Here is a 26,714-nt window from a genome sequence, read left to right as displayed (position 1 = left end):
GGCGCGGAGCCGGCCCCGCCGCGGGCACCTGCCGGCCCCGCGGAGCCATCGTCTCCGTACCGTCTTACCCACCCGCTGGGAAACCATGAGAATGAATTGGGTACTGGTTATAAAGCGTGGGGAAGATGTAAAAACACGTGGAAGTGATCGGGATAACGGTGACCCGCCGAAGCACCAGCTGTTCAAGGACTGTTCAAGTAACTGCAGTACTGTTAGCTCTAACCCAAAAGCCTCTCTTCTGTCTGTGTGTGTTTGTGTGGGCGCACGAAGTATCATATACTGGCTGTAAGCAAAACAAGGGCTGATGAAGTTTTGGAACTGGACCTGGCAACACAATATGGGAAATGAACCCAATAACAGTATAGGAAGAAATGTTTTAACCAAAATTGCTCTATGTCACATTGGAGCTGTCTTGAAACTTCTCCAAGTTTTATTTACAGAGAGGAAGACATTCCCTTCTTCAGTAACTCTCCAACAGCAGGAGATCTACTCGTATGCAAATAATTTCAGAAAAATAGTCCTATGTCTAGAGTGTGAGCCTCACCTACAAAGCATGACTATATTTTTCTGATGTAGATCAGAAGGGGAGAATGCTTGTCCACACTGAACCCAGAGCCGAGTGAGTTTTAGCCCGGGCATGCTGTCTTGCAAGATGTGTACTTGAAACATCAAGTTTTGAAACTCCTGGCATGGGTGCTTCTGGATCAGCTACGGGCAAACATAACTCCAAGGTAGAAAAATGTTTGTTCAGTGGGCTTGTTATTGCCATCTAAAATATCTCCCTTAACTTGTTTCACATCAAATTAACCTTATTTTCAAAATGTCAGACAACCAAAAAATCAGGCAAACAAATTAACTAAAACTCCTTTTTAAATAAAGCACCCAAGCATGGACTATTGCCAAATAGCTCAGCGCATTACTGTTCAACATTTAGGATACTAGATTTGTATCTTTTTACATTTCAGAGCACAGGCTCAAAAATTTTGGGTTCCTTCACAGCTGTTAAACTTCACATACTTGTGGCTATTGCAAAAATGCTCCACAATTTTGAATAATGTCCATTCACCTCAGGAAAAAGGCAATGGGAGAATAAGTTTGAACTGAAAGTAATTGGCAGAACCATTTAAAGAAAATTTTGCAGTGTCTGCCCATATCATGACTACCCTGCCACCTCAGAAAAGACAACACTAACCAATATTCAACAAAAAATATCCCCATTGAATTGTAAACACTGTCTTTCAGACGTGTTATACTTACTATAAATGCTATCTGATCCAAAAGAATTCCCCTGGCAAATAAAGTCAGAGTTTTGCAGCCTGTTTATCCATCAAGAGAATCTGTGAGGTTCTGCAACACAGCAGACATCACAGCTCACTAGTTCTTGAACATGACTGGTTGACTGACCTCACAGTGTAGATTTCATCAAGATCAGTACTGTAAATAGAAGTAAGTTGGTTTATAATATGTTTGTAAGTGTACCACATTAAATGCTTTTGATGAAGCAGAGATGCAGCTAAGCTATGCATAGTTATCTGGTGACCTTATACAATGATTTCATTGAGGATAAAATGCATAATGAAGTGAGGTAAAAGGAAACTGTAATGACATATTGTTGCCAGCCTGCCCTTCAGCAGTCCTTGAAAATCAGATACTGGGAAACTCATGTTTTTCTTCACGAGTAAGCATCAACTCTTCCAATACTTAAGAAAGTAAGAGGGTAAGATTTTTCCAAGTATGACAACAACCATATAAACTTAAGGGATGCCATATTTCATTAAAAGCAATAAAATTATCTTTTTGTTATTTAAAACTTAATTTTCTTGTTATCCATACAGCAATAATATATATTATCAACAGCACCTTACATTCAGGAATCTTTTCTACTACCCACCTTCTCAGTATATCTCAAAGCACATTAGACCACAGAATCCATCACTCACAAGAAAGTCCCTCACCCTTAGGATGCTCCACACGATCTGTTGTTTCTGACTTCCACACTTCGAGTCTGCAGCTGCTGTGGGGGACCCGACTGACCACTCAGACTAAGTCAACTTCTTATGGCCAACGCTAGGTTTAAGACTTGTTGGACTCAGCACCTCCTGCCAGTTTTCAGATTGCAAAACGGTCAGGCCAGCCCTGATAGCTTAAACGGAAATAAAAGGGTTTCTAACTGGTGACAAAGTACCCATCAAACAAGCACGCCCGCTTTGTTCCTGCAGTTCTAAGGGCAGAACAACCATAGGAAAGCTTTTTTCTAAACAGTACTGAAGCTCTAAATTTGGCCCACACTTTTGTTGTTATACAATGTGGTAGAAAATGTTGTCGAGGTTAACAGCTTTTCAAGTATAACACCCCGTCACTGCTAAACTAAGAATAAAAAAATAATTATCAGCCATGCAGCTTTGACAGTCTCACAACACTGTTTCTGACCTCTGTGTTACCGCTAAGGTAGCACCCTGTAATTATTCCCAGCCAGGACTGATCTACTTATCAGGTTTTTTGGTACAGGCACATGATCAAGTATTTTTGCGCACAAGACCCCCCCACCCCCCCCGATGATCAAGTCCTAAACCAGATTGATTTCTATAAATCAGAGGGGTTTTGAAATTTCAAAGGTTCTTTTTGCATCTCATTAGGCTTTAACAAGAGAGAGAGAAATACAGTTCAACACCAGTTCCTTTACCAATTTGCATGTTATTTCATATATGCTTTCAGAAAAAAAGGAAGTGACAGCAAATGTTCTCTTTACAGTTCACAGATTACTACAAACAATTCTACCACATGTAGCTTTCAGTATAGTACACATAAAAAAAAAACAAAAGAAAGACTAGCAGAAAGAAAAAGCTCAGCCATAATCATTTGGCACTGCACACCTATTTTTTTAGAAAGGGTGTTCTACTGTATGTTTTCATAAAAGACTTGATTCTTAGCACAGCTCCTAATACAACACCAGAGATATCTGTACTTCTACTAACACCTTTATTTGGAACCAACTTCGGTTCAACATTTTCAAGGGGGAAAATTACTAAATGGCAATAATTAGGAATAGCGTCCACTTTATATAACAGTTCGTCATGATTTTCATATATGGTGTCCTACTATTTCCAAAACCCAAAACCGATACTAGACTTTTCTATGAGCAGTCAAGTGTATTTGCATTAACCTCTGCAGTACTTTAAGGAGTTTCAGCACAGCAGAAGGAAAAAGTTAAGTGCAGATTCTTCATTGTTGTCCAATTGTTTGAGATGGTTTGAGTGAGGCTGGAAAAGAGTTGATGAGCAAGTGCACAGTCAAAAGCTTTGACCACTGTGTTGCCTTAAAATGGGAGAGTCTTGGAGGCAAAACAAGGTCATTGCCAAGCAGTGTAATGATCCAGATAGGCTTGGCATGTGTATTGTCTTTTGGGGGTGCAGGCAGCTGGAAGAAGCTCTGGAAACCTCCAGGCTACTCTAAATGAAGAAGAGCTGAAGATCTACTGTGACTTGGACATCTTCCCTGAATTTTCTGGCCATCTTTTTGCTCTTCTACCAAGTGTAAGCTTCAAGTTTGGAGCAACAGTATTGCTGGGCCAAGAGTTTCAGTTTCTCTTACTACTACAGCATTTAAAAAAAAGAAAAATCCTGTGGTTCAAACTAAGAATTTTTCTGTAAACGAGGATGTTCGTATTTACAGCCTAAACTGATGACCTATAGTGAAGTGATAGACATTTCAGTCAATGTTGGCACCTTCTATTAAACATAGCCATATTAACATTGATTCAGTGTAGAAATAGCATCTGTTCTTTTAGTCACCCATTAAATATCTGGAAAAAAACCCTCATTTTGTTTTTAGGCTTCACTGAGAAAATCGTAAATATTGTGACTTAAAAGGCTGTCTTTGTGAAGTGTTCATATGTCTTGTTGTTGATAAAATGTAATTATGAAAGATATTTTTGTTTAACTTTAGAAATTTGCAGATATTCCTCCACAATCACAAGTAAACAAAAGACACTTGATCAGATTTTGGAATGAGCATCCAGGAGGACAACTCAGTTGTAGCAGATTTCTCAGAAACTGTTTTGTTGGTCGCACTCTGAATGCTCACTTTCTCACATGCCAAAAATCTCTCCGAGTCTCCACTCTAGTGAAGAAAAAGCCTTATGCATAGATGAGCTATGTCCAGATGACAAGGACTAGTCTTTCAGGATGTTATGACCTGCAGGACCAACCTACTACTTTATGCAATGCTAGTAGCACTAGCCTGAGGCTATAGAAACTGCCTTATCTCCTTGCATGTAGTAACATCTAGGAAGTAATAGCAGCAAAATTATAAAGTCCACTTATGCACAACTTCTCAAAATACTTGACTACGCTTACATTACAAAAAAAGACTGAATAAAGAAATACACAGACAAAACACACATTAAATGAGAATCTAGGAAAAAAGGTGTTTTTTTCCCCCCAACATTTTGTATTTCTCTCATGGTCTCAGATAAATCCAAATATGCTATATAAGAATCTCTATATACCCTAAGACTGTATTTCACAGGCAAAGGTATTAACAACATGTGTTTATATTCTTACAAAAGCATGTAACAGAAAGGCTGCAGATATCTACAAAGAAGTTATTGGGGTCTTGGAACAGGCCTATCATAGTTAGTTCAGAGCAAATAAGGTACTTCTGACTCTTATAAATATAGAAGAACTGTATCATTAGGCTCTCGCTATGTAGTTCAGTTTTACTGCGTGGGGATGGTGATGTTACTTGTGCTGGCTTCTCTGATTTTTTTCTGTTAAACGTTTGTTCTGCTTCTTGGAAAAGGCTTTGGAATGAAGTTACTCATACTGATATAATTTGTTCTAAAGTCTAGAAGTATTTCTGTGTTACATATTTGCAAATTCATCCTAAGAAACAGTCTTGCAATGCTGGAGTAGTACAGCAGATTGTCAGAAAAGTATCTTTCAGTGAAGCCAATCAGTAAAACACACATACAGACAGCATATTTAAATACTTTACTGCTTTAATGACAGAGCACATCAAAATGTTTAAATCTACTTTTTTATCAAATATCCAGCAAGGCCAAATGAACATTTCTCTGCTACCACACATCCCTATCCAGTGCTCCCTTCCCCTCTGACCAATCTGGCAAAGGACTAATACATTCCTGACACCACTGCCTGTAAGAATCTGCCAGAATGACCACTGGTGAAAATAAGTAAGCCCTTCCATCAGGCAATCAACCTCGCTCAAATTAAAGAAAAAGAGGAAAGCTCTTGATTTTCAAGAAGAAAAATATCCTTTGCATGCATTTTTATTGCTTTCTTTTCATGAACAAACTGCATTTTGAGAAAAGGTCTGTTTCTTTTTTATATGTCTCTTTATCCCAACAGCTGTAATTGTGTTGATTCAGTACTCTGAGGCTTGTGGGCAAGGAGTTCAATAATGGATTCAACGCTCAAGCTGTTTTCTTATCCTATTTCTTGTATCATACAAAAAAATATTATTTCTAGGTGAGAGGATGTATCCTCAGCATCAGTTCTCCCTGTAGCTGTAAAACAGTTTGTTTCTGAGGATACTGCTGTTGATGCAACATAAGGAGAGAAGTGAGAGATTTTCAAAGCAGAGCAAAATTAGAGGCAACAGGCACAAACTGAAACACAGGAGGTTCTCTCGGAACACCAGGAAAGTCTTTTTTAGTGCAAGGGTGACTGAGCACTAAACCAGGATGTCCTGAGTGGTTGTGGAGCCTCCATCATTGGAGATCTTCAAAAGCTGTCTGGACACGGTCCTGGGCAACTGGCTCTAGGTGGTGGCCCTACTTAACCAGAGGGATTGGACCTGACGACCTCCAGAGGTCTCTTCCAGCCTCAACCATTCAGTGATTCTGTGATAAATTAGCAGTTGGAAAAAAAAAAAAAAAAAAAAGTTGGCAAAAAGTGGGTGGTTCAAACAGCCATGTTGTCATGTTTACTGTACTGTCTCTGACCCTAGTAGAAGGGATCAAAGGATATTACATTATCTCCATTAGGATTTTGCTGAACAGCTCAACTCATATGTTTTTCTGTACATTACAATGAAAACAAGAAATACAAATCACTAATTTGATATGTGTAAAACTTTACTTTTAATAAGACCTACTAACAATTTTGTTTTCCTGCTTTCATAGAACATACGATCAGAACACAAAGGAATAGCTCAATTTTTTGTCAAAAAACAATACAAGCCTATTAGAAAACAGCAACTTCACTTTTAAGCAGATTACCACTGGATTTGCCTGAGATGTCAATAGCTCCAAGACCCAGAAACTGTTCAGTCACAAAATTCTTATGAACTGGAACTTGTTTAGATCAAGCTAAAATGTGAAAATTGGGAGTCCCATCTGGGAAAGGTATTTCAGTATCTGTTTGCTTTTGAGAGCTCCTCAAAAACTTTACAAATGCATATTCAGAAATCACTGCAGAAGAAAATAAAAATAAAGACATCTCTAAGTACCAGAACTAACAAACTCTCTGTGCCTAAGCATTTATGTCTCCTGGTTGATTTGACTTCGAACTTCATGACACCCAACAGTGCAGCCTGAGATCATGCTATGTTGAAAAATTTTAAATGCTAAAGTTTAGAAAAAGCTTCAGCTGGTCTTTACCAAAGAAACCTCAATAGAATTCCTGGTGTCTGATAAAATGGGAAAGCCAAATGAAAGTTTTCCAAGAGTTGAGGCATTCATATTGGCTCTTCTTCATCTAGATCCTCTGGTGTCCCACAGGAAAAGTACTCAAACTGCAGGTTTTTCTTCCTAAAAGACAGTGTTAATAGGCTCTTCTATGAAGGTGCTCATTTTTATATAGTTTATATTTAATAAATTTCATAAATTGCTACCTTACTGTAATATTTTGCTAACAGCAGCCACTGATTTCAAAAGTTAATAGGTGGAAATTAGGAATACACACCTATTTGCTAAGGAGAGCGCTCTAAAAATGTCCCAAGTGTTTCTGGTGATAATTCTAATTTGAACCAGGTCTGTATGATATTGATAAGATAAACTAAATGAACTGATGGCAAGAGGGAGCAGCTATAGACCAGCTTTATCTCAGGGCTCTGGAGATTGCAGGAGGAGAGAAACCTCTCAGCCTTGCCCCAGATGAGCAGCAAGAAGCCTGCTGTCTTTCCAACAAAGTAAAAGGAGAAATACAAGAACAGGCAACTTCATTCATCTTCATTCCTGAAAGCAGCAGAAAGGGCAGTAGCAGGAATGAATTTTCCTCCTTTTTCTATTATGAAACTGTTCTTCCCTTCACACCTGCTTAACTGGGCTTTTTTATGTGGCACAAATAGGCAACATTTGCGCATTCTTCCCTAAACTAAGAACACAGGCAATAAAGCAATAAACATTGCTTTTTGCTTCAATATTTATTTAGTTTTTAATGCTTCCTTCTCAGGTCAAGTGATGTCTGAATCAGCCTTTGGGCTAGCAGCACACTCCATATCACTACTCTTGTGCCCTACTAAAGATAACAGAAAAATGTTAAGTTCCTGTCTGAAGGGATGCTCTTGATGGATTATTACCAGTGAGCATGTGCTAAATCAGATCCTCACTCTACAAAATCTACAGATCATCTATTGCATCTCCTGTAAAATTCCATGCTTATCTCTGACACTGCTGAAGAAGTGAATAATCTTTTTGCCTACAAATGGTAAGACTAAGGAGGTGGATGGACTTAGTTTGGTTTTAATAAGATAATTCTAACAGGACTTTTACTGTTATCATAAATATTTTTATAATCTGTTTTGTTTTAGTGTCACTGCTTATTAATATATTCAAAATATTATTATAGTAGTGCCCAAGAGCCCCATTCAAGATTAGATCTCATTAAATAATAGATGGTGCACACACATCAAAACTGTGGGTCTTCTCCCCACTTTTCTTAAGCACAATCTCACTTCTTATTTATCCTAGTTTTAAGATGATACTGCTTCCACTGGCTTGTTTTGGGATTTTGCAGAGGAACAGGAACACTCTTTTGGAAGTCAGATACACCTCACTATTATCAGATCTTTGTCACAGATAAGAAACCTACAGTTTAAACTGAATGAACTGTTAGTCATGCAACTTCTTTATACTGGACAATGAGTCAATCATTATTTCTGTTACACGACTGTGTCATACTGCCTCAGGAAATTATCCTGGAGGCTACTAACCCTCGAGATGACCTACCTTGTAAGTATCAGTCACTGTTTCTGTGGCTGTGAAAAGTCCGGACTGGGAGATGGTTTGTTTTGGATGACAGGTAGGCAATGGACAAACGTCATCCAGCAAAACCACAAGACAGCTCAACCTGCTCCTCCATGCGTCAAGTTGAAAATTCGACAAACACTGTGTCAGCCTTTCCCTTACAGCAGATTTAAACTCTTTCACAATATCCACTAACAGTTCATTTCCCTGAAACCCACAGAAGGTTTTTTTTTTTTTCCCTCATATTTTCTTTTAGAAGTCCCGCATCAAATGCTAAGCATTGATTTACATGGTGTCACACTATTTTATATTAATTGATGACCTGCCCCTAATTTTTAGGTAGGTGAAATAAAAGAGATCAAAACTAGGGTAAGAAGAAAAAGCTTCAGGTGAGATACATTACAGTAGTGATTAATTCACCTCATTCTGGAGATCTTCTTTGGAGAAAGAAGGTCCTACATGTTCTTTTGTCCTCCCATGGATCTATGACCAAATTAGAACTGATGGGAATTTTTTTTTCCGTCCCAGCAAATTTTAGAGATATAAAAAACCCTCAAAACATATACATATCCTACTCTACAGAGGGGTAACACCAAACTGGTTCAAAGCTGTTGGGTTTTTTTTGTTTGTTTTTGTTTGTTGTTATTGTTGTTGTTGTTGTTTTTTCCTAAAATGCAATAAAAGAAAATCTTACCCTAAAATAGCCTGATTATTATGCACCTGTCCTGGAATAGAGAGGGTTCAAAATTTTATACTAGTTTCCTACATCCTGTGTAGAATATACCGAATGCAGGTTTGTTGACTATATTTGAGGTAGATCTGCTTATTTTTTTTCTGCTCAAGTTCTTCTGGTATGGATAAATAATAAAAAGGAAGTTTCTCCCCTCCTAGCCCTGCAAATGATCAGTATCACTGCAGTTCAACTCTTTACTGATTTATACAAAGTGGAGTAGATTCAAGAGAAGATGCTGAGATGCACACCACAACTGCATTGTTTAAAATCCCTCTCTCCTCGTTAGGAGGATGTGGAGCTACTTCAGCCTGGGAATGCCCTCATATTGCTATTCTCTTAACACTCTCTAAAGAAGCTCAGAAATTTTTTCCCGAGTACACTTCAATGATACTGGTACACTTCCACAAAAGTTTTTGGGTTTTGAAAATTATTATTTTCTAGTGAAAAATAAAACTAAGATTTCTGAACCTTTGAAGATAATCACCTACATTCGGCAGTCAGTCTGAGATCTGAGCTGAGGCAATTGCTACAGGCTTCACAGTGCTACCTGGGTCTCATGTGCAAATTTGTCCTGAGAATGAAGGAGCCTTAACAAGCTCACTAATGATTCCTCATCAGTGCTGCAAAAGGAAACTTGGCACAGTAAAGAATCAAAAACTTGATTCTCAAAATGTTTCATTTCCTAACAGCAAGAAAGAACACGGTGGAATAAAGATCTGTGCTTTGTGACTCAATTCATCATTAAAAACACATTGTCCTTAATCCTAGGACACTCATCTATGCAAAGAGACGATTTCAACACGTCAACAGGTACTCTTCCCCTCTTTTTTCCTTCTGAAAGATGAGGTTTGTTAATCATCTTTTAAGGTTATCTTTACCAGGTGATCTAGAGCTTTCCCAATGTTAAAACATAATTTCTATAATACTTTCTCATCTACATGGGTTTCAAAGGAAATACTGGAATATACCTAGAGAAACACAACTGGATTTTTTACTGTGGATAACCTCTTTCCTCTTTGTGCACAAACCCGTAACTGGACCCTAAAGCTTTGTTCCAATATCCTACACAAAAACTGCACTGTCTGTTCTAGGATAAAAAAATCAAGTACAAATCCATATTAAAGTTCTGCAACACAAAGTATGAATATGAAGGCAGCAGTAATATACATACACTGCAGTAAGAGTAATCACTTTCCCAGGCCTGGAAGATCTGGTAAAAGTAATCTGTGGGGTACCTGCCAGCAGGGGGGGTCCAATCAAAGAAAATCTCCTCTGTTAAATGATGTCAGGAAAAAACAACAGATTTCTCCTAATTCAGATGTAGTTTACTTCTTCTTCTTCTTCTTCTTCTTCTTCTTCTTCTTCTTCTTCTTATTATTATTATTATTATTATTATTATTATTATTATTATTATTATGTTCCAACTTTTACTAATAACCTCTCTAAAAAGGTATTTTGCCAATAAGTACAAATTGTTTTCCCATTAGCAATTTAAAAAACAATTCCTAATTTTTTACATAACAACATTTATCAACATTTACTACAGCAAGCTTGACCTTAATAAAAACTATTTCTTGTTGCAAGTCAAAAAATAATCATTCAGGACGGCTGCTCATTGCTCAGGCCATGACAGTCTGGACTGATGCAGTGACCAGCAGGTTCTTGACAGCAGTGCTGTGCAGCTTTCTCAACTTTTAAAGCAACTTGAGTGGGGCCATTATTACATTTTTAACAAGGAGCAAATTGCATTTCTTTTAAAATAAATAATAATAGTGTTGAATCTAATAAAAACTTTAAAACAGTACTTTCATTCATTGGTGTAAGAGTGGATTAATAAACCACATCTAAATTATATCCCTTTACATTACACTTATTTTGCTCAACACTGATACGCAAGAGTAGTGGCATGGCATTTACAGATTGCTACAGTGCACTGCACAACTGATAACAAAAAGCTATATAGATAATAGAACCTGTCTGAAATGACAAGAGCAGTTTAGCCATGAATGTTTTTCTAGGCAAGCCAGCTATGTCTACAAATACCAACTTTATATGTTGACAAATGTATCTTAATATTTTACTGCCAGACTACAAACTAGTGTAGTTTAGTGTTGATTTAGAAGAAACGACACCAACTCCTGATTTAGAAGCACCTTCTCCCACTACATGTTCCTGAATGCACTGTCGGTGTGACCCAACATGACTACCTTTCAGATCTGACAAGTCAAAAACTTCTAGTAAAATGGTTTTATTCTGCTTAGCAAAGCTTGCTTAGTCATCAGTTAGAATCAGTTTCAAAAGCACTGGTTGTTTCTTCACAGCATTGTAGCTAATTTTAAATTAACTGGATTTATGTGTTTAGTTTGATAAAGCAAATAATGCTGTGCCCAGACAAATCAGCACTGCCTTTTTTGTTAGAGTTTCTTTCTCAGAATCTATTTAGTAAGATGTTATGGAAAGTTCATTGTGATATGGTACTCTGGTCACAGGAAGTCTTGCTTAGGAACAAGAGAAGTTTATAAAACACCAGGAAAAACCTGAAAAAAGAGGCAGCACAGCAGACAGCTCTCAAGAGTAAGCAATGTCAGTCATTGCTAATTAGATTCTCACAAACATACATTTATTATATCTTCACTGGTATTTTTATATTTTGTAATATTTGTTCATTAGTTTTAGTTCACTAGCATTTTTGTATTTTTTATATAGATATATCTATGAGATTTTTCCATGGTAGTCATACTTTCATAGACCTCTACCACATATGATAAACATTTTTACGCACCTGAGCACATTTGTCCTTCCAAAACCTGTCTCAAATTACCTGGTGTTCAAACGTGGACTATGGAGAAATGTCCTCTTCAATCTCAGCCCAAATCTGCTCAGTAATAGCTCCTTGCTATAATTTACTAATGTTAACACATTGCTAGTAGAAATGGTTTAAAAGAGCTGATATGCTTGAAACAAGAAGAGCTAAGACAGTTCAGGCTGTTTAAATTAATGATCTGAGCTGAATTAGCTGATTTTGTCCGGAGCATATTAGAAAGCACATGCAGAAATGACGTCACTGCAAAACAAACTTGGGCAGCAACTTTTAGCAGCCTGTAGCGACCTCTGTGAAAACAATCTGAAAGAGGACATCTGCTTACAGCTTAACATAGCAGCATTTCCCTAAAAGCTCAAAAGGAAAACAAAGAAAAGCCTGTGGTGCTCCTCAGTTCTCAAGTTCTCAAGTCTCAAGACTTCATCTTGAGAACAACTATACGTGTTGCTCTACTTATTCAACAGAAAATCAGTTACTTCTCACAAGCTAACACAATGAACACTGGTAGCTTTACTACTGCAACCCCATAAAATCTCTGCTATATATACTTTATGGTATAGCTATTTATTCAGAAACTATCAAAAACATTTTCTCTATTGAATAATTAATCTATATTGATAGAACAATACTGGGTTACATCTGAGACTACATGAGAAGAGTGAACACCTTTGATCTTTTCACCAAAATTACCTTTAAAAATATTTTTTTGTTTCACAAGCCATCTCTAGGGTCCAGAAAAAAAGTATAAAAAACAGGAAATGAAACTTTCTGAGAACTCATCTATACACCAGACATTTGGCTACATGTGAAGACATATACTACTTTAGTATGAAAGAGTAGAAGCAATTCACAAAATACTTTTGGGTTTGGATATCTGCCTACCTTAAATCTTTTGGTCAACCTCAACCAAACCTACCAGAGGTGTAGAGATTTCAAACATGCTAGATTCTGGAAAGTTTCTTGAAAATAAATCACCAACTAAAGGGAGGATCTTTATTAATCCCTCTACTGAGTGAAGAGATGTAGTGTGCTCTCACTGTACCTGTAGAGTATACTGAAGCTGCAAAGGAGAGAAAGCCATGCATTGGTAGGGAAAACTTCCACTGGAAATGGTATCTGTTAGAAACAAAAGAATCTAATAGAAATAAATCTATAGGAAATCAAGCATTTCTAAGCTTGCTGCTTGCTGAACTATCTGTCTTATAAAAAAATCTGGTTAAAAGTTTTTCATCTAATCATGCAGTCATTGGACATTTTTAATGTCATCAGAAGAATTCTGGACAGTGTTTTTATTTTTGCCAAATGTAATCAATAAAAGTCCTGAATAATCTTTCTTCTTCCTTCTTCCCCTTATAAGATCCTGTTTCAGTGCCCAACATGATTGTGCCTGCTTCTGTGATAATATCGACTGTGGTGGTGATACACACATAGAAGGTGCCCAGCTTTACTCTGAGCTCTCACAGACACTTCCCTCACAAGAGAAGGAAGGCAGTTAAGACAGAAAGTGATCTTTTTACTTAAAAGCTGATAAAATACGTTAAAGGCAAACATGAGAAAATATGGGACACAGCAACAGCATTTTTAACGAAAGCAATTCCTAAGCAGATAAGGTATTCTCTCCATGTACTAATGCATTTAGTGTCAGAGATGTGTAGTTATGGTACAAGTCAATTCTTTCAAGTAACAGATACAAGAAAATGCAGGAGCTGGCTGTACTTTCTGTACAGAACTGACTGTCTAAGCCATTTTTGTGGGGTTGGTGCTGAAAAGCCAAGAACCAGTGGTAAAGAACAGATGGTATAGTCATTGTATGAAATACTGCCTTTAAAACCCAAACCCAAATGCCTTACTCAAATCCTAATTTAAAGTATGAGTGAATGGAGCTTCTAAAGAATCTTCTCATCTGACAAAAAAAGTGGAATAAATTGAAAAAAAGCACTTGTAATTTCTGAAAGAGTTGTAAAAGGCAGAGATGAATCACTGGCCCTTCTTTGCTTCTTCCAGCAGTTACTGAGAGGCTGTTGGTGGGATGTCACTCTTGTTCTTGGCAGTCCTTGCTTCAGTCCCAAAAGTATAGAACAAAATAACTCATATTTGTATATACCATGTTTATGAGAGTGGATCAAAAATACTTTGCAGAGGATAAAAGACAAAGAACCTCTAATAAGTAAAAATCAAAGCAGAAATGGAAAAAAGTCAGTATGATGTAAAAAATAAAACAAAATAAAACCATGGAAGTAGTCCAAAACCTTTTTTGATTTTTAAAGGAAAAGAAATGAGTAACAATTTTAGTCCCAGTAACAAAATTTATGTGTCAACTTCAACATTTTCAGTGACTGTATTTTAAAATGTCTTGAGTTCTGGCAGCCAACATTGTATTTCTCCTGCAACAATTAAAGCATCAGCAGCTGAATGGAGCAGGGCTCCTCTACACATTATTGATTAAATCAGCTCACATAAAAGAAACACTAGTCTTTCAAATTTTTTCAGGGAAGAACAGAAATTTTATAACATTTTCAGTTAAAATGCAGGTATTGAAAATTAAGGCAAAATTTTTAAACCATATTAGGTGCCTTTTATATTTCAAGGACTTCAGTTCATCTTTAAACTTGGGCAAAAATGCACTACTGCCATTTTTTTTTTGAAGGGAGAAAGACTGAATAATGTCGATGAAAAAAGTGATAGTTTAAAATCAGTTATTGCATGAACTAAGAGATACTTTTTAATAGGAAATATAAAGACAGTGAAAGAACAGAATAAGAAGCACAACGAGGTAGGTGAGTGACATTCTTCCAGAAAGAGGCAAATACAACTAGCTTCCAGTGCAGGCAACCCAAACTCATGGTTTCCTTTTAATTGCAAAGGAAGCTCAAGCGACATGTGAAGGAAAGAGAGACCAGGAGTCAGTGTTATCTCCAAAAGTAAGATGAAGTGGAAGCTCCTAGTAAAACATGTGTATACCTTCATTTCCACCTTCTTAGTCTCTACTGGGTACCTGTACAACAAAGAATTCACGCTAAAGGTCCTTAAAGAAAGTATTTGTTGGTTTTGATAGCAACGTTCACACCAATGTACTAGAGGCAAGAGTCCCAGGGGAGGGATTAAAAGAATATAGTTCACGGTCAACATTTATTTGTTTTTGAAGTCATTGTTGTAGATAATTGCATTCAACAAAATATATATGAGCTGACTGAAAAAGAATGATTAGCTATAAAATGAGAAGAGATATACAGCTTGGCCAGATTCCTGAATGAGACAATGAATTTTCTGAGAGGGAAAAAGAAGAAAAAGGGGAAAAGTTACAAACTGAAAAACAGTCATTAGATCATAAAGCTTTCCAAAGGGAAAAGAATAGCAGTTAAATCTCTAGCTCCAGTGAATTCTTACACAAAATTCTCAATGACTGTAACAGACCAGAATTTCACTGAAGAGCTACTTCATAGAGTTGTCAGGAGTGACAGCAGGAGTGATGACAAGAGGAGGCAAATTGAAAGTGCTGGTTGTGGCTATTTTTTAGGATTTGAAAAATAAGCTGATACTATATGACAATTTGTTTACACCTCAAATGACCTTTTTTTTTACTAAGGATTTCCAACAATTGCCATACAACATGCAACTAATGTTAGCTCTAGTTGCATAGAACTCCATTTTTTCCCTAAAATATATTGAAAAATTACTATTTGAAAGGGTACTTTTGGAAAACTTCCCATGAGAAATACAATGTACAGTGCACATTATTGTGCAGAGCTGCTTCTTGTACCATCTGGAAAACTGCACATCATACCTTGTAGGGAGTTTCAGACTTTGGACAGTAGAAATTGATTATTTCAAAAAGAATATTTACTTAGCAGAAACAAACTCATAGCAAGCTAGTACAAGTAGAGTAGTTGAACCTTCTGCCATAAGAAATACTAAATCAGGCTTTGATTATTAGGTAAGCTCTCTTAACCTCTGTGACATAACTAATGTAGCACTCTAAAGCTCATCTTTATCTTAATGGATTCCGTAACCTGTTTTAACCTTAAACACAGAACAGTGTTCTGCTTTAAATTCCATTTGGTCTAGTGTAAAGAAGGACAGTGTTTTTATAAGGCAAGAAGAGTGTTTTATACGAATGGGTATAGTTTTAACACCTTATCCTCTAAAACACAGTAAGTCTTTGCAATGGAAAGTATAGAAAAATAAAGGACTACATCTCAGCCAACAGGTAGGTGATTTTAACAGTGGCACACTGATTTACTGCAGCAGAGGATGTAATGCATAGTTTGTAATTGTTTACACATATGTTGTAAAATATACAAAGATAACTGAATTCAAACGCATGAATAAGAAGCTAAATAGATATATAAAATCAGTCAAGCAAACATGACAAGCTATGTGTTCCTGTGAGACTAGCCAAGGTAGTGAGGGTCAAGGTAGTGAAATGTGCAAGGCAAATGTTACCTCATAACACAAACCTTAAAATGATTCATTGTCAACATGGAATAGGTTTCACAAAGAGAAATAACAGATTTTTTTTTTTTTTTTAATGAAGAATCATAATTTCTTTTTTCAAATTGTATGATTATTTGTGTATGATTTTTTTTTTTTTTTAAATAAAACCAAACAGACAAATCAGAACAAAGGAAATAATTTCCCCAGAACAGATCACTCCATGGCTGAGTGCTGGCTGCAATTTTGAATTAAAAAAAAAAAAAAAAAAAAAAAATAAAGGTCTGATGTCCTTGACTTGTGAGAAGCCATGCACTGGATCATGCAGTGATTTCCCCTCTCTATGACAAAAGTACATCCAGCATGCTGGGGCACATATAACCCACATCCTTGCATCTTAGTTTTGGCATGTCAGGATGTACAATTGGGAAGGACAGATGTGATTTCTACTTCCAGTCTGGCAGACTCCCTGACCTTGGTTCAGTGCTGGTGGTCCTGCCTGCTGGGTGCAGGCAGGCAGTGAACTGCAGCTCCGGCTGCCCCAGTGCATCTGGCACCTGGAGTCACAGGAGAGACCATGGTTGTGTGTTGTGTGCTGGGGAGCTCGCGGGAGGAAGGTATGTCCAGTATACAAAATCAGACAATCTGATTTTCTCCTCTGGTCAGGTTCAGTAAAGCTGGACCACATGCATCTTTCAATCATCAGAGTTGAGCATTTTTTCCCTCCTGCCAGAAGTATTCCTCCTACAGAATTTCTGAACTGAAGTGTGAAGACTGAAGTGGAACCACCATCATTTGCCTTGTTCAGAGCTTGGTCTAACTCATAACATGGCAAAACAATAATTTAAAAAATCAATCACTTTTGATTGAAGTTTTTTATTCTGAATGGAAAAGCAAAGCTACCTTATGCTGGATCAACTCTGTTAGTATATCATCAGTAATAAACAAAATAACACTTGAACATCAGGGAAATGAAAAGTGCAGGATTGAAGGGATGGTTCCACCCTGTTGGTTCTGCAGTCACTGTTAGCCACCTGCATAGTACCCTTCCTTTGGGGAGACATGATGATATAGACCAGAGGACCTGACTTTTTAAAAATAATTCTGCAAAACCCAGTTATTTTTAATGCGGCTAAGTTCTTACCAGTTTATTCTGTGCTTTCATAAACAACAGCACTGGCACAGATGAGGAGATGGCCCCAGGGTAGGAAAGAATAGTTTGAGAGAGAGTATAGATCTCTTGATGCTGGCACTGTGGTCAAGGTATGGGGAAATGCAGTCTCAGTGGAACTACCATTCACCAGCAAAACAGTTTCAATAGAATTTAAGAATGCATATTTTGACTGACACTATGCTCATGACTGTCATTCTGTTGCAGGACTGGAAAAAAAAAAAAAAAAAAAAAAAAAAAAAAAAAAAAAAGTTCATATCAAAGTACAACTCTGCACTTTCCGTGAAATGTAAAACATTGGGATAACATTTTCTAAACACTAGGCTCTTGGTTGCCACAGGAATAGTTTTCTAACGGAAAGTGGTCAATCCTTGTGTTAGAAAATCAGCTGTACACAGACTGCTGCTTTAAATCACAAAATGCAAACTCTTCAAGACAGATGTCTGATAAATCTTGATATTGGTACTTTAAAAGTGATACAGCTTAGACAGTTGCCAGCTTTGACTATGGACAGGTCAAGACCTAAGCAGCTTAAAGTCTGAGATCTTCCTTGCGGATTAGGAGAAATAAACTCTCCCATCCCTCCACATTGTAGGATTAAAATGTAACAGCACAGTTGAAAGGAGCATGTATGCATCGAGAGTGGGAGAGGCACATAAAAAGTGTTTGAAGACAAGACAGATTCACCTGACCAAAGAATTATAACATCTCTACATGTTACAGATCACAAATCTGAACTGGCACAAGCCTGCTTTTGAGGAAATTGCTGAAGTTTAATAAATAGCATGTATATCAGACTCAAACAATTCTTTTAGTGACCCACACAGTGCACCACAGCTACTCTTGCCATCAACCTCTGTGTGCCAGCAAACAGGTTTTTAGATTTAAGTCACAAGAATGATTGGCAGAATATGACAGTCATTAGAAAAGCAAATGAAAAGAAAAGTAACTCAGATTATATTCCATCTATTCCAGAGAAACCCAAGACCATAGCTGGAAATGATGATCCCTTTCTTAAGTGTAGCTTTTTTAATGAACATATAAAGAGACAGCCAACAGGAAGCTCAGCTTGCCATTGCAGACTAATTAAACGCTTTGAACTACAGGCAATATGCACACCCAAATTACATACTGTGATACTCACAATATTTGAGCTGCTCCACAATGCAAAGCCAATTATTTTTGGCAAGCATCCTCGTCATGCCTTCCAGCTCCCCATCATTCACATGTGGAGTAGTGCCACATCAAAAGAACCCAGTCATAAATTCTATAAATCCTTACAGATGAAGATCAAGTGGTAAACATACTCAACCTTTTGGAGTAAGTAAGATTTTGAATAGAGTAGCATTCATTTGCTCAGAGGTGTTGTCAGTATAGGTCTTTGCAAGAAAGAATAATAGGTAAAAAATCAGTTTAGATAAACTGATGATGTTTACCAGTCAAATAATGACTCTGTTACACTAAGAGTAATAAAGTGAGGCAATGGGAAATATTAATTACATTAAATGAAAAAAAAAAAATCAAACATCTAACTTTTAATAAACTTGTACATTTCTATAGAAGCTTGGTCACTAGTTGTCAGCTGGATTAATTACACGAACTATAAAAATTCACAGAGAGAGAACTAGAGAGGATCAAAACGAGTTGCCCAAGTCTATACTACATACCTTGTTTGTTCCACTACTGCAACCAACAGGTCTCTGACACACAGTCCAGGATTCCACCTAGGAATCACACTGTTCCAGAAGTGATTAAAAATGGTCCACAGGTACACTGTTACATTCAGAATCTTCTATTTTCCTTCATAGAACATCAGTCTTTTTGGGGCACAATTTGACTTGCAGCTCCAGTTACACAAGAATCATTTTGGGGCAGTCTGACTTGCAGCTCAAGTTAATATGGTAGTGCTGACAAGGTCTCAGAGAAAATAGAAGACATATCTAACTCAAATGTTCCATAACACTGCACCACCAAGGGCTGTGATACTTGAATGACAGTCTTCAGTGTACCCAAAAGAGCAAAATGTTATGCTTGGGAAGGGAGCAAGTGTTCCAATTATATCTGCTGCACTAAGAATATAGGAGCTTTCCAGTTGAGGCAGCTAGGGAATCAAATTAAAGAATTAAGATCTGCTTGCTTATCAGAAGAAAAACTTTACTGTTAGCAAAACAGTTAAGTGGAAGAAAGAATTTCTGAAGGAAGAAAATGTGAGAAGAAATGCAATCTCTAGAGCATTCATAAGGAATATGATATACTTGTTGGGCTGCCTGTGTGCTAACAAAGGCCACAACTTGGTGATATAAAACAATTAGTGGCTTACAATAGAGTCATCAGCCAGAAGTCCTGCGTCAGGCCCGAAAAAAAGCAAAGTTTGGGCAAAGAAAAGAAACACATTGGTGCTACACAGATTATTTTAAAGGGGACTATGTCTGCCAGAAAACAAAATTTACTACTAAGAAAGAAAGGACATCAAAATTATAACCTTTTAATCAATACAACCAACACAATAAAAGCCCTCAGATGCTTGGGGTATGCAACCAAATGTGACACAAGAAAGTAGATGCTGAAAGAAAAGAATTTCTAAAGAACATTTGTTCTCTGTTGTCCCGTGGAGAAATCCAAAGTGCAAGAAAACAGAGAGTCAAATTTTCAGGTTTTTTAATATTTTTCTTAAATTCTAAATTATCATTTCATAAGAAACAGATAAAACTTATTTCAGCAAAATTCCTAATGTTTGCTAGCACCTGGTTATACATTTAAACATAAAACTATGCTTTTACAATATATCACTTAAGCAGGCATTGGCTGTTAGATGCAGTAAGAGCACATTGAACTCACAGAGAAACATGAGGCCAAAACCCAAGTGTTCTTGGAACTGGGGACTGTATTCAGCTAATCCACCACAAACGCAGTGCCTACCAACTGAAACTGGTCCTGAATCAAATAATTGGAGATAGAAATTTTTATTATCCCATTACAAACTCCCAAATGATTCAGTCCTAACACACACTAGGGCATAGCTAAAGCACATTCCATGGGTTAGTAATTCATATTTTGAATGTTGGTTTTTTTTTTTTTTAATTTATAGACAACTGATACCCAAAAGAAATAGGCTGTCATAGGACAGCACAGAACCACTTTATTTGACATTGTAACTCCCAGAGATGACCTCAGTGATGTCCTTAGATCCTCACACTTGGCAATGTCCTGAAACAAGACTAAGATTAATCTTTCCGTACTCTTGAGTAGTTTCTCTCCTACTTTAGTATAAATGAGAGCAGGTTTTGTTTATTCATGATTTGAAATAATTCAGATTATTTACTATTTTAGATTATCCAAGAATTCAGTTAGTATCTTTAACAGTAGTTTCTTTTTTAGCATTAAACTAAAATCACAGATCTAATTGTTCCCAAAATTCAGCAGTGAGTTTAGGATTCCCTCACTCTATTTTCTTCTTGTTTTTTACACAGACCATTGATTTACACTCCCTATACATAAACTACAAAGGATTTCACTGCAAAACACTACAAATCCCCATTGAGAAGCCCTGCACAGTTTGTCCAGATTAGCATTTTTTATCACTATAAATATACAGGTAAAGTCTCTAGTATGCATAAACATTCAAAATGACTCACTCAAATTCACCCTATCTGCAACATCAAAGTGTGTGAAGCCAGTCAGTGGTGGGACGTTAAAGAATCAAACCCTTGACCTGCGCTGCCATTTAAAGATCTGACACCAGCAAGTGGTTATCACTGTGCACCTGCATGAATACATTCAGTCTGCCCTGTCATGTCTTAATAGCTCAGTATATAAAGGCTCCTTTACACAAACACGTAATTACAAATCTCTGTGAACACCTGTGAGTAGTGTATATCTGAGTCTAACATTAATTTTGCCTTTGTCTTGATTATAAATACACTTTAAAAAGGGGTTTATTATTTAACCTTTCTTTTGATGAAAGACTGAAATACAAATTCTCACCAAAGAAGTACGAACTATTCTTCAAGTTCCTGCAATCCAGCCACACCATGTGCAAATTAATGCTTTCATGGAAGGCTATTTATTTGCTTATTTATTTGTTAAGCAGACTATAATTAAACAGAGAGAAACTATAGCACAAATACACTTTTTTGATTCCACATGGTGCATCCTTCACTCTGTGAAAGATTCCCAAAAAAACAGTGCATGCTGCAATATAATTAAAATTAAAAATCCCACAACCACTATTATGATACTAATGAGGTAAAAAATAATGTCAGCCAAAATCCTCTGGTAAAAAACTTGAATGAGTAAGGGAGAGGATATATATAAAGTCAACAGACTTCAAATAGAGTGCCAGGTTCAAATGTAAACAAATGTAAAGCACTAACAATAAAATTTAAATTAGTGGTTTGCAGTGATGTCATCTACCAGTCTTATGTCAGGCCTGAAGAAATCAAGATATAGGCAGCGCATTGAAGCACATTTGTCCAAAGTTCACAAGAAAGGACTGTGTTTTCCCCATACAAATAAAAAGATAAATAAATGAACACTAAACAAGTAAAAGCAGTACTCAGGGAGGATGCTTATAAATTTTTAAAAGCTATTATTCTGTAAGTGGCAGCATATTCAAATATTTCAATTTTTTCAGCTTTGTCTGCTGGAACTTGCTGACACAAAGGGACATTTTTGTTGCAGTTAACATAGTCCCATGCATATAATGCTAATGGAATGAAAAGATATTACTTATTTTATGTTTTATTTCAGTTGCATTTTGAATGTTCAGATAAAGTACCTTGAAAAATAAATGTTTTATTATTTTATTACCAAGTCAAACAGAAATGTGACCTTTAAAGGACTCTCTACAACCACCTTAGTGGATGCCTAACAATTTTTCACTGTTGACCATTTTCTGAGCTATTAAATTATCTTACTGAAAATACTTACAAAACGTGTATACTCTGCTTTTATTTCATAGCCTGTTTTGCTATTATTCCTTTTATTGGAAATAATGCAAAAGACAGAATGATTTACTAGATATTCTAGTATTCTACCACTATCAGAAGTTATAAATAAAAATTGAATATGCTGTTTTTATTCTTATGATTTTCCTAAATTTAAAGTGAGGACCATTTAATGATAGCATGGCCCTATTTGTTATTAATATTTAAATGGAGTCACCAAAGAACCTTAAATTGTATAACTGGCTAATGATGGGGCACAGGGTTTCTAATTTTCCTCCAGATATTGCCAAAAAGACCCTAGATATCATTGTTTATATTGATTAAATGTAACTCACTTTCGGCTCTAAAACCTATAGCTTTTGCTTCTCATGTTGTTAGCATTGATTTGCAGAACCTAGTAATTCAGGCTTGCACAAGCAAACATGGAAAATAAACAGCTTCTGTAATGAACATGTGTTAACCTGTTCAGAGAACATCTACAGCATGTAACTAGCCTGCCTTGCCTTCCTTCTGTCAGTAGGAGAGCTGTAAAAATCAATGCAGTTGCAGTGGAAGTAACAAGAGCATCGTTAAGATACAAAGCATCATGCTTATTAGATACTGCTTAGAAACAATTTCGGAGCTTGAGAAAGAATATATCCATCAGGTGCTGCATGGCAGCAGGCACTGGCAAATGGAGTCAGCACCGGCTGACTTGACCCGAATGGTGACTTCCATCAAGACAACAGGTAACACAATAGATGTAAAACTCTGGGAAAATACGGATATAGATCTGAACTCTGCAACTCATTCAGTCTCTGTTTGTTCACATTATTCATGACACCACACTTCCAGCTTTTTTTTTTTTTTTTTTTTTTTTTTCCTGCCGAAAATAAGCTATTTATATTAGGTTTTAAGTACTTTACAAGCTGTCTCCTCCCAATCACATTCCTTTTTCAGCCCTGAGACATTATTTTTCCTCACTGCTTGGGTTACTGTAGCTTTAAACTAACACATCTGCAGTCCTCCTATTTTGCTTTCACACATTCAGGATCTTATTAGCAAAGCTGCCTCATCATTTTCATTGAAATTGTGCCCCTAATTCTCCATTGCTTTGATGCATCCAAAACCTTGCTAAGAATAAGACTGCTTCTGTGTTAGGTCCATTGCTTCTCATGCCAAATAATACCATCAATATTTTTTTCCCTTCATAATCCATCATCTCATTCCTTTCTTTTGAATTTACTCATTTCTACCTTTCTGCCTTTACATTATAAAGAAACCCACAACTCTTTGAGACATAGACTACCACTTACAGTTTATCAGTACAAGCCCTAATCTAGGCCTGGGGCTCCTCAGTGGTACAGTAGTACTGACAACAAAACAAGATGAAGGGTTGACATTTCCCTTAAATTCGGGAATTTATGGATATATGCATCACTTCTAACCCAGTAAATGAGTCTTCTTGTTGTTAAATTGGTGATGACAACATTCAAGAAAATCAAGTGTGCAGACTCAATCATCTTCAGAAATACGGAAAAATCCCATGTAACAAAGTATATCATAACCTGCAACTTGTAAATTCTTCTGATACTAAAATATTTAGTGTACTTCAGACTTCAGCCAGTATCAGTGAGTCCTGACCCTGCAAACTTTAATCACATGACAAAACTATGACAAACCTAACTTCTTCAGCATTTTGACATGTTCACACAGAAGGCTGACCTGACCTCATTGCCTCTGTTAACTACCTTCGTATTTCTAAATGTGTGGCAGAGAATAATACACAACATCTAGAATTAAAAATATATCTTTTATGACACTTTATTGTTAACCATGTTCTAGATTTAAGAATCTGCACAGGACAGAATTGGTGAAGAAAACAATGTACAGAAATAATGTATGTGCTCGTTATTTCCCGAAGTTGACTACACCAATAGTCTTTTTTTTACATGATATTTTTAAAAAATATGCAGATCTTTCACTATAAATGTTAATCCTTTAAGAAAAATTGTGAATGTTTTTCTAAGAGTCGATTCTGAAAGGCCACAAAACAGCATCGTAGTGCTGTCTTTTAAAACAGCATTGATAACAGAGAGGTTGCATCATGAAAAAATCTAGGACACTTGCAAGAGTTGTCAGTTGCAAGAAAGTTGCTCTGCAAACTTCCCTGAAGGAGACTCTGCTGCACATGCTGCGCAGAATGGCAACTGTTCCATGCAGCAGCTCAGGCTGGAGCCAGAGGACTGCCAAAAGGCCACATGAAAAGGCCTAATCTTTTGTAACCTCCATTGATGTTGGCTGACTAGTCCTGGGAAACAGAGAGAAACCTCTGCTTCTGTGACTCATGTCTTTATTATTGTATATATTTCTTGGTTAAATTTGATTAGGCTGCACCATACATACTACCTTGCATATTAATAATGTACACTGAATCTGCAATTTTATATCCGGGGTACATTTTATTACATGAAGTGATGTAAATACAACCATTCCCATTCCTTGTAGCTCTTACACCTTTATGATATTCTTAAAAATATACACATGCATTGTGATGTTTTTAGCAAATATATCAGAAATATGAAAGATAAAGACCGATAATGAATTAATGCTTGCTATCTAGTTCAGTAGTGCACAAACAACTGGTAAATACTACAGACCAAGGCAGAGTCACTCTAGAATTATTTCAAGGACAGCTCAATTACAGTAAAACTATTGTAAAAATTAATGTACATTGCAATAGTTCTGACACAGTCTAAAGATTTTATATGGTATATGAAATCAGGGCATGCACCAAATAAAGGAATATGAGTAATATGGCTTTTCTTGTCCTTAGACAAGTCGAATACCTATGTGCACAAAATTTGTCATTAAAAGGTTTTAGGCAAACTTCTTTGGAGAAATACAGAAAGTGTCACTGTACATCATCTGAGCTTTTTTTTATAAACATCTGTTTTGTTTCCAAGAAATTTTATGGATTACTGAGCAAATAAGTAAGATATTCATACTGTATCATACAGATCTTGATGCATAGGGTTAAGCTGAATAAATCTATAAAAGTAGCTAGTAAAATTAAATAGAAGCTAAGCAAGCTCAGAGTATTTTACAATGGGTCACGAGTCCTCAGTAAACAGGGACACTCTGACTTCAGGGCAATCACTGCTTTCTGAGAAGTTAGTTAAAAAGTTTTTCATTTAAGTGAATTCACACCCACATCCATAAGGCGATGGAAACTTAGTCATCTCACACAGCATTCAGGTATAATCTAGTTACAGATTGCCACATTTAGACAGGCACAGATTGTTTCTTTTAGCTATATTTTCTAGACTACCTCATAATGAGTCCACTTTTCATTCTGAAAATGGGAACTGTTTCACATCACTAACACATGGATTTTCCGAGGTCATGGTGACATATCCAAAGTCAACAGAGGGAAAAGCACACCGAGTTAAAAGATCTTCTAAACAGCTTGCTGACCTCGAGTCTTAGGAGGAACATTTTTTTCCATCACACTTTAATATTCTAGATAAGGGAAATTTGCCTCTTTCCGACACTATTGCTGTGTAACACCCTAATTAGTGGATTTGAAGGTCAGAATTCTCACTCACAAAAGCCAAAAATCTTTAGAAACGTAGAACACCGCTACATGTATTTATGTGCAGTAGGTAACAGAATCCCAGCCTAAAACAGAGAAATGTATCATCCTATTGATGCTATCTCACTTGAAACCTATTTCTAAGCATGTATTGAGGGAGAGGGGCATTACAATTACCCAACATCAAAAAAGGAATAAAGCCATAAATAAGATTAAATGGAACAGCTATAAAATTGAAGGAGTTAAGTCAGGGATGTTGAGATTTGCTTGCAGATAGGGAAAAAAAAAAAACACAACAACCAAACAACAAAAAAAACCAACAAAAAACCCACACACCACACCAAAACCCATGATTGTCATTTGACACTTACTTTACACAGAAATAAAATAATTGATGACTCTAACGACTTTATGGGGATACTGATGAGTTAGGGAAAATCCAAATACTGTAAACAGAATGATTTCTACCGTGCGTGAAAATGCATCAACCTTGGCAACCATAGAGTATTTTTAAGGCGACTCCAGTTAGAAACTTTGGTTTCCTCTCCACCAGGAGCACAAACTTAAGGGAGCGTCTCTGACTACTCTCCCTCTGAGAGATTTAAGTAGCTACGAAGAATAGCTCATCAGCATGATCACGCAGATTTCAAATGCTGCGGAACTAGGCTGAAAAATACATCGTGCCGTACCGGTGATAACAGCTCGGACAAATTGCTCCCTGTCATTTCCCAACAGCGAGCTGCTGCTCCCCGGCCTTCCGGCGGCAGCGCCCGTCCCACCGGGGCTGGGGGTGCCGGTTCGGGAGGGGGGTGCCCGTTCGGGCGGCAGG

The 26,714-nt window shown here is 36.8% G+C and overlaps 1 protein-coding gene across 1 annotated transcript in view; it reads right to left on the bottom strand.

Moving 5' to 3' along the window:
* Window positions 1-26,714, bottom strand: part of PDE4D (phosphodiesterase 4D) — a 658,904-nt gene that overhangs the window by 64,897 nt on the left and 567,293 nt on the right. Inside the window, exon 9 of the mRNA XM_026865784.1 lies at window positions 12,806-12,879. Within this exon, the coding sequence (XP_026721585.1) occupies window positions 12,806-12,879 (74 nt within the window). The remainder of the gene's footprint in view (window positions 1-12,805; window positions 12,880-26,714) is intronic.

The sequence above is a fragment of the Athene cunicularia genome (assembly GCF_003259725.1).
Source record: "Athene cunicularia isolate RWA chromosome Z unlocalized genomic scaffold, athCun1 chrZ_part1, whole genome shotgun sequence".
In the NCBI taxonomy this organism is placed as follows: domain Eukaryota; kingdom Metazoa; phylum Chordata; class Aves; order Strigiformes; family Strigidae; genus Athene; species Athene cunicularia.
The sequence above is the reverse complement of the archived record's forward strand: the minus strand, read 5'-3'. Positions and strand labels throughout refer to the sequence as shown.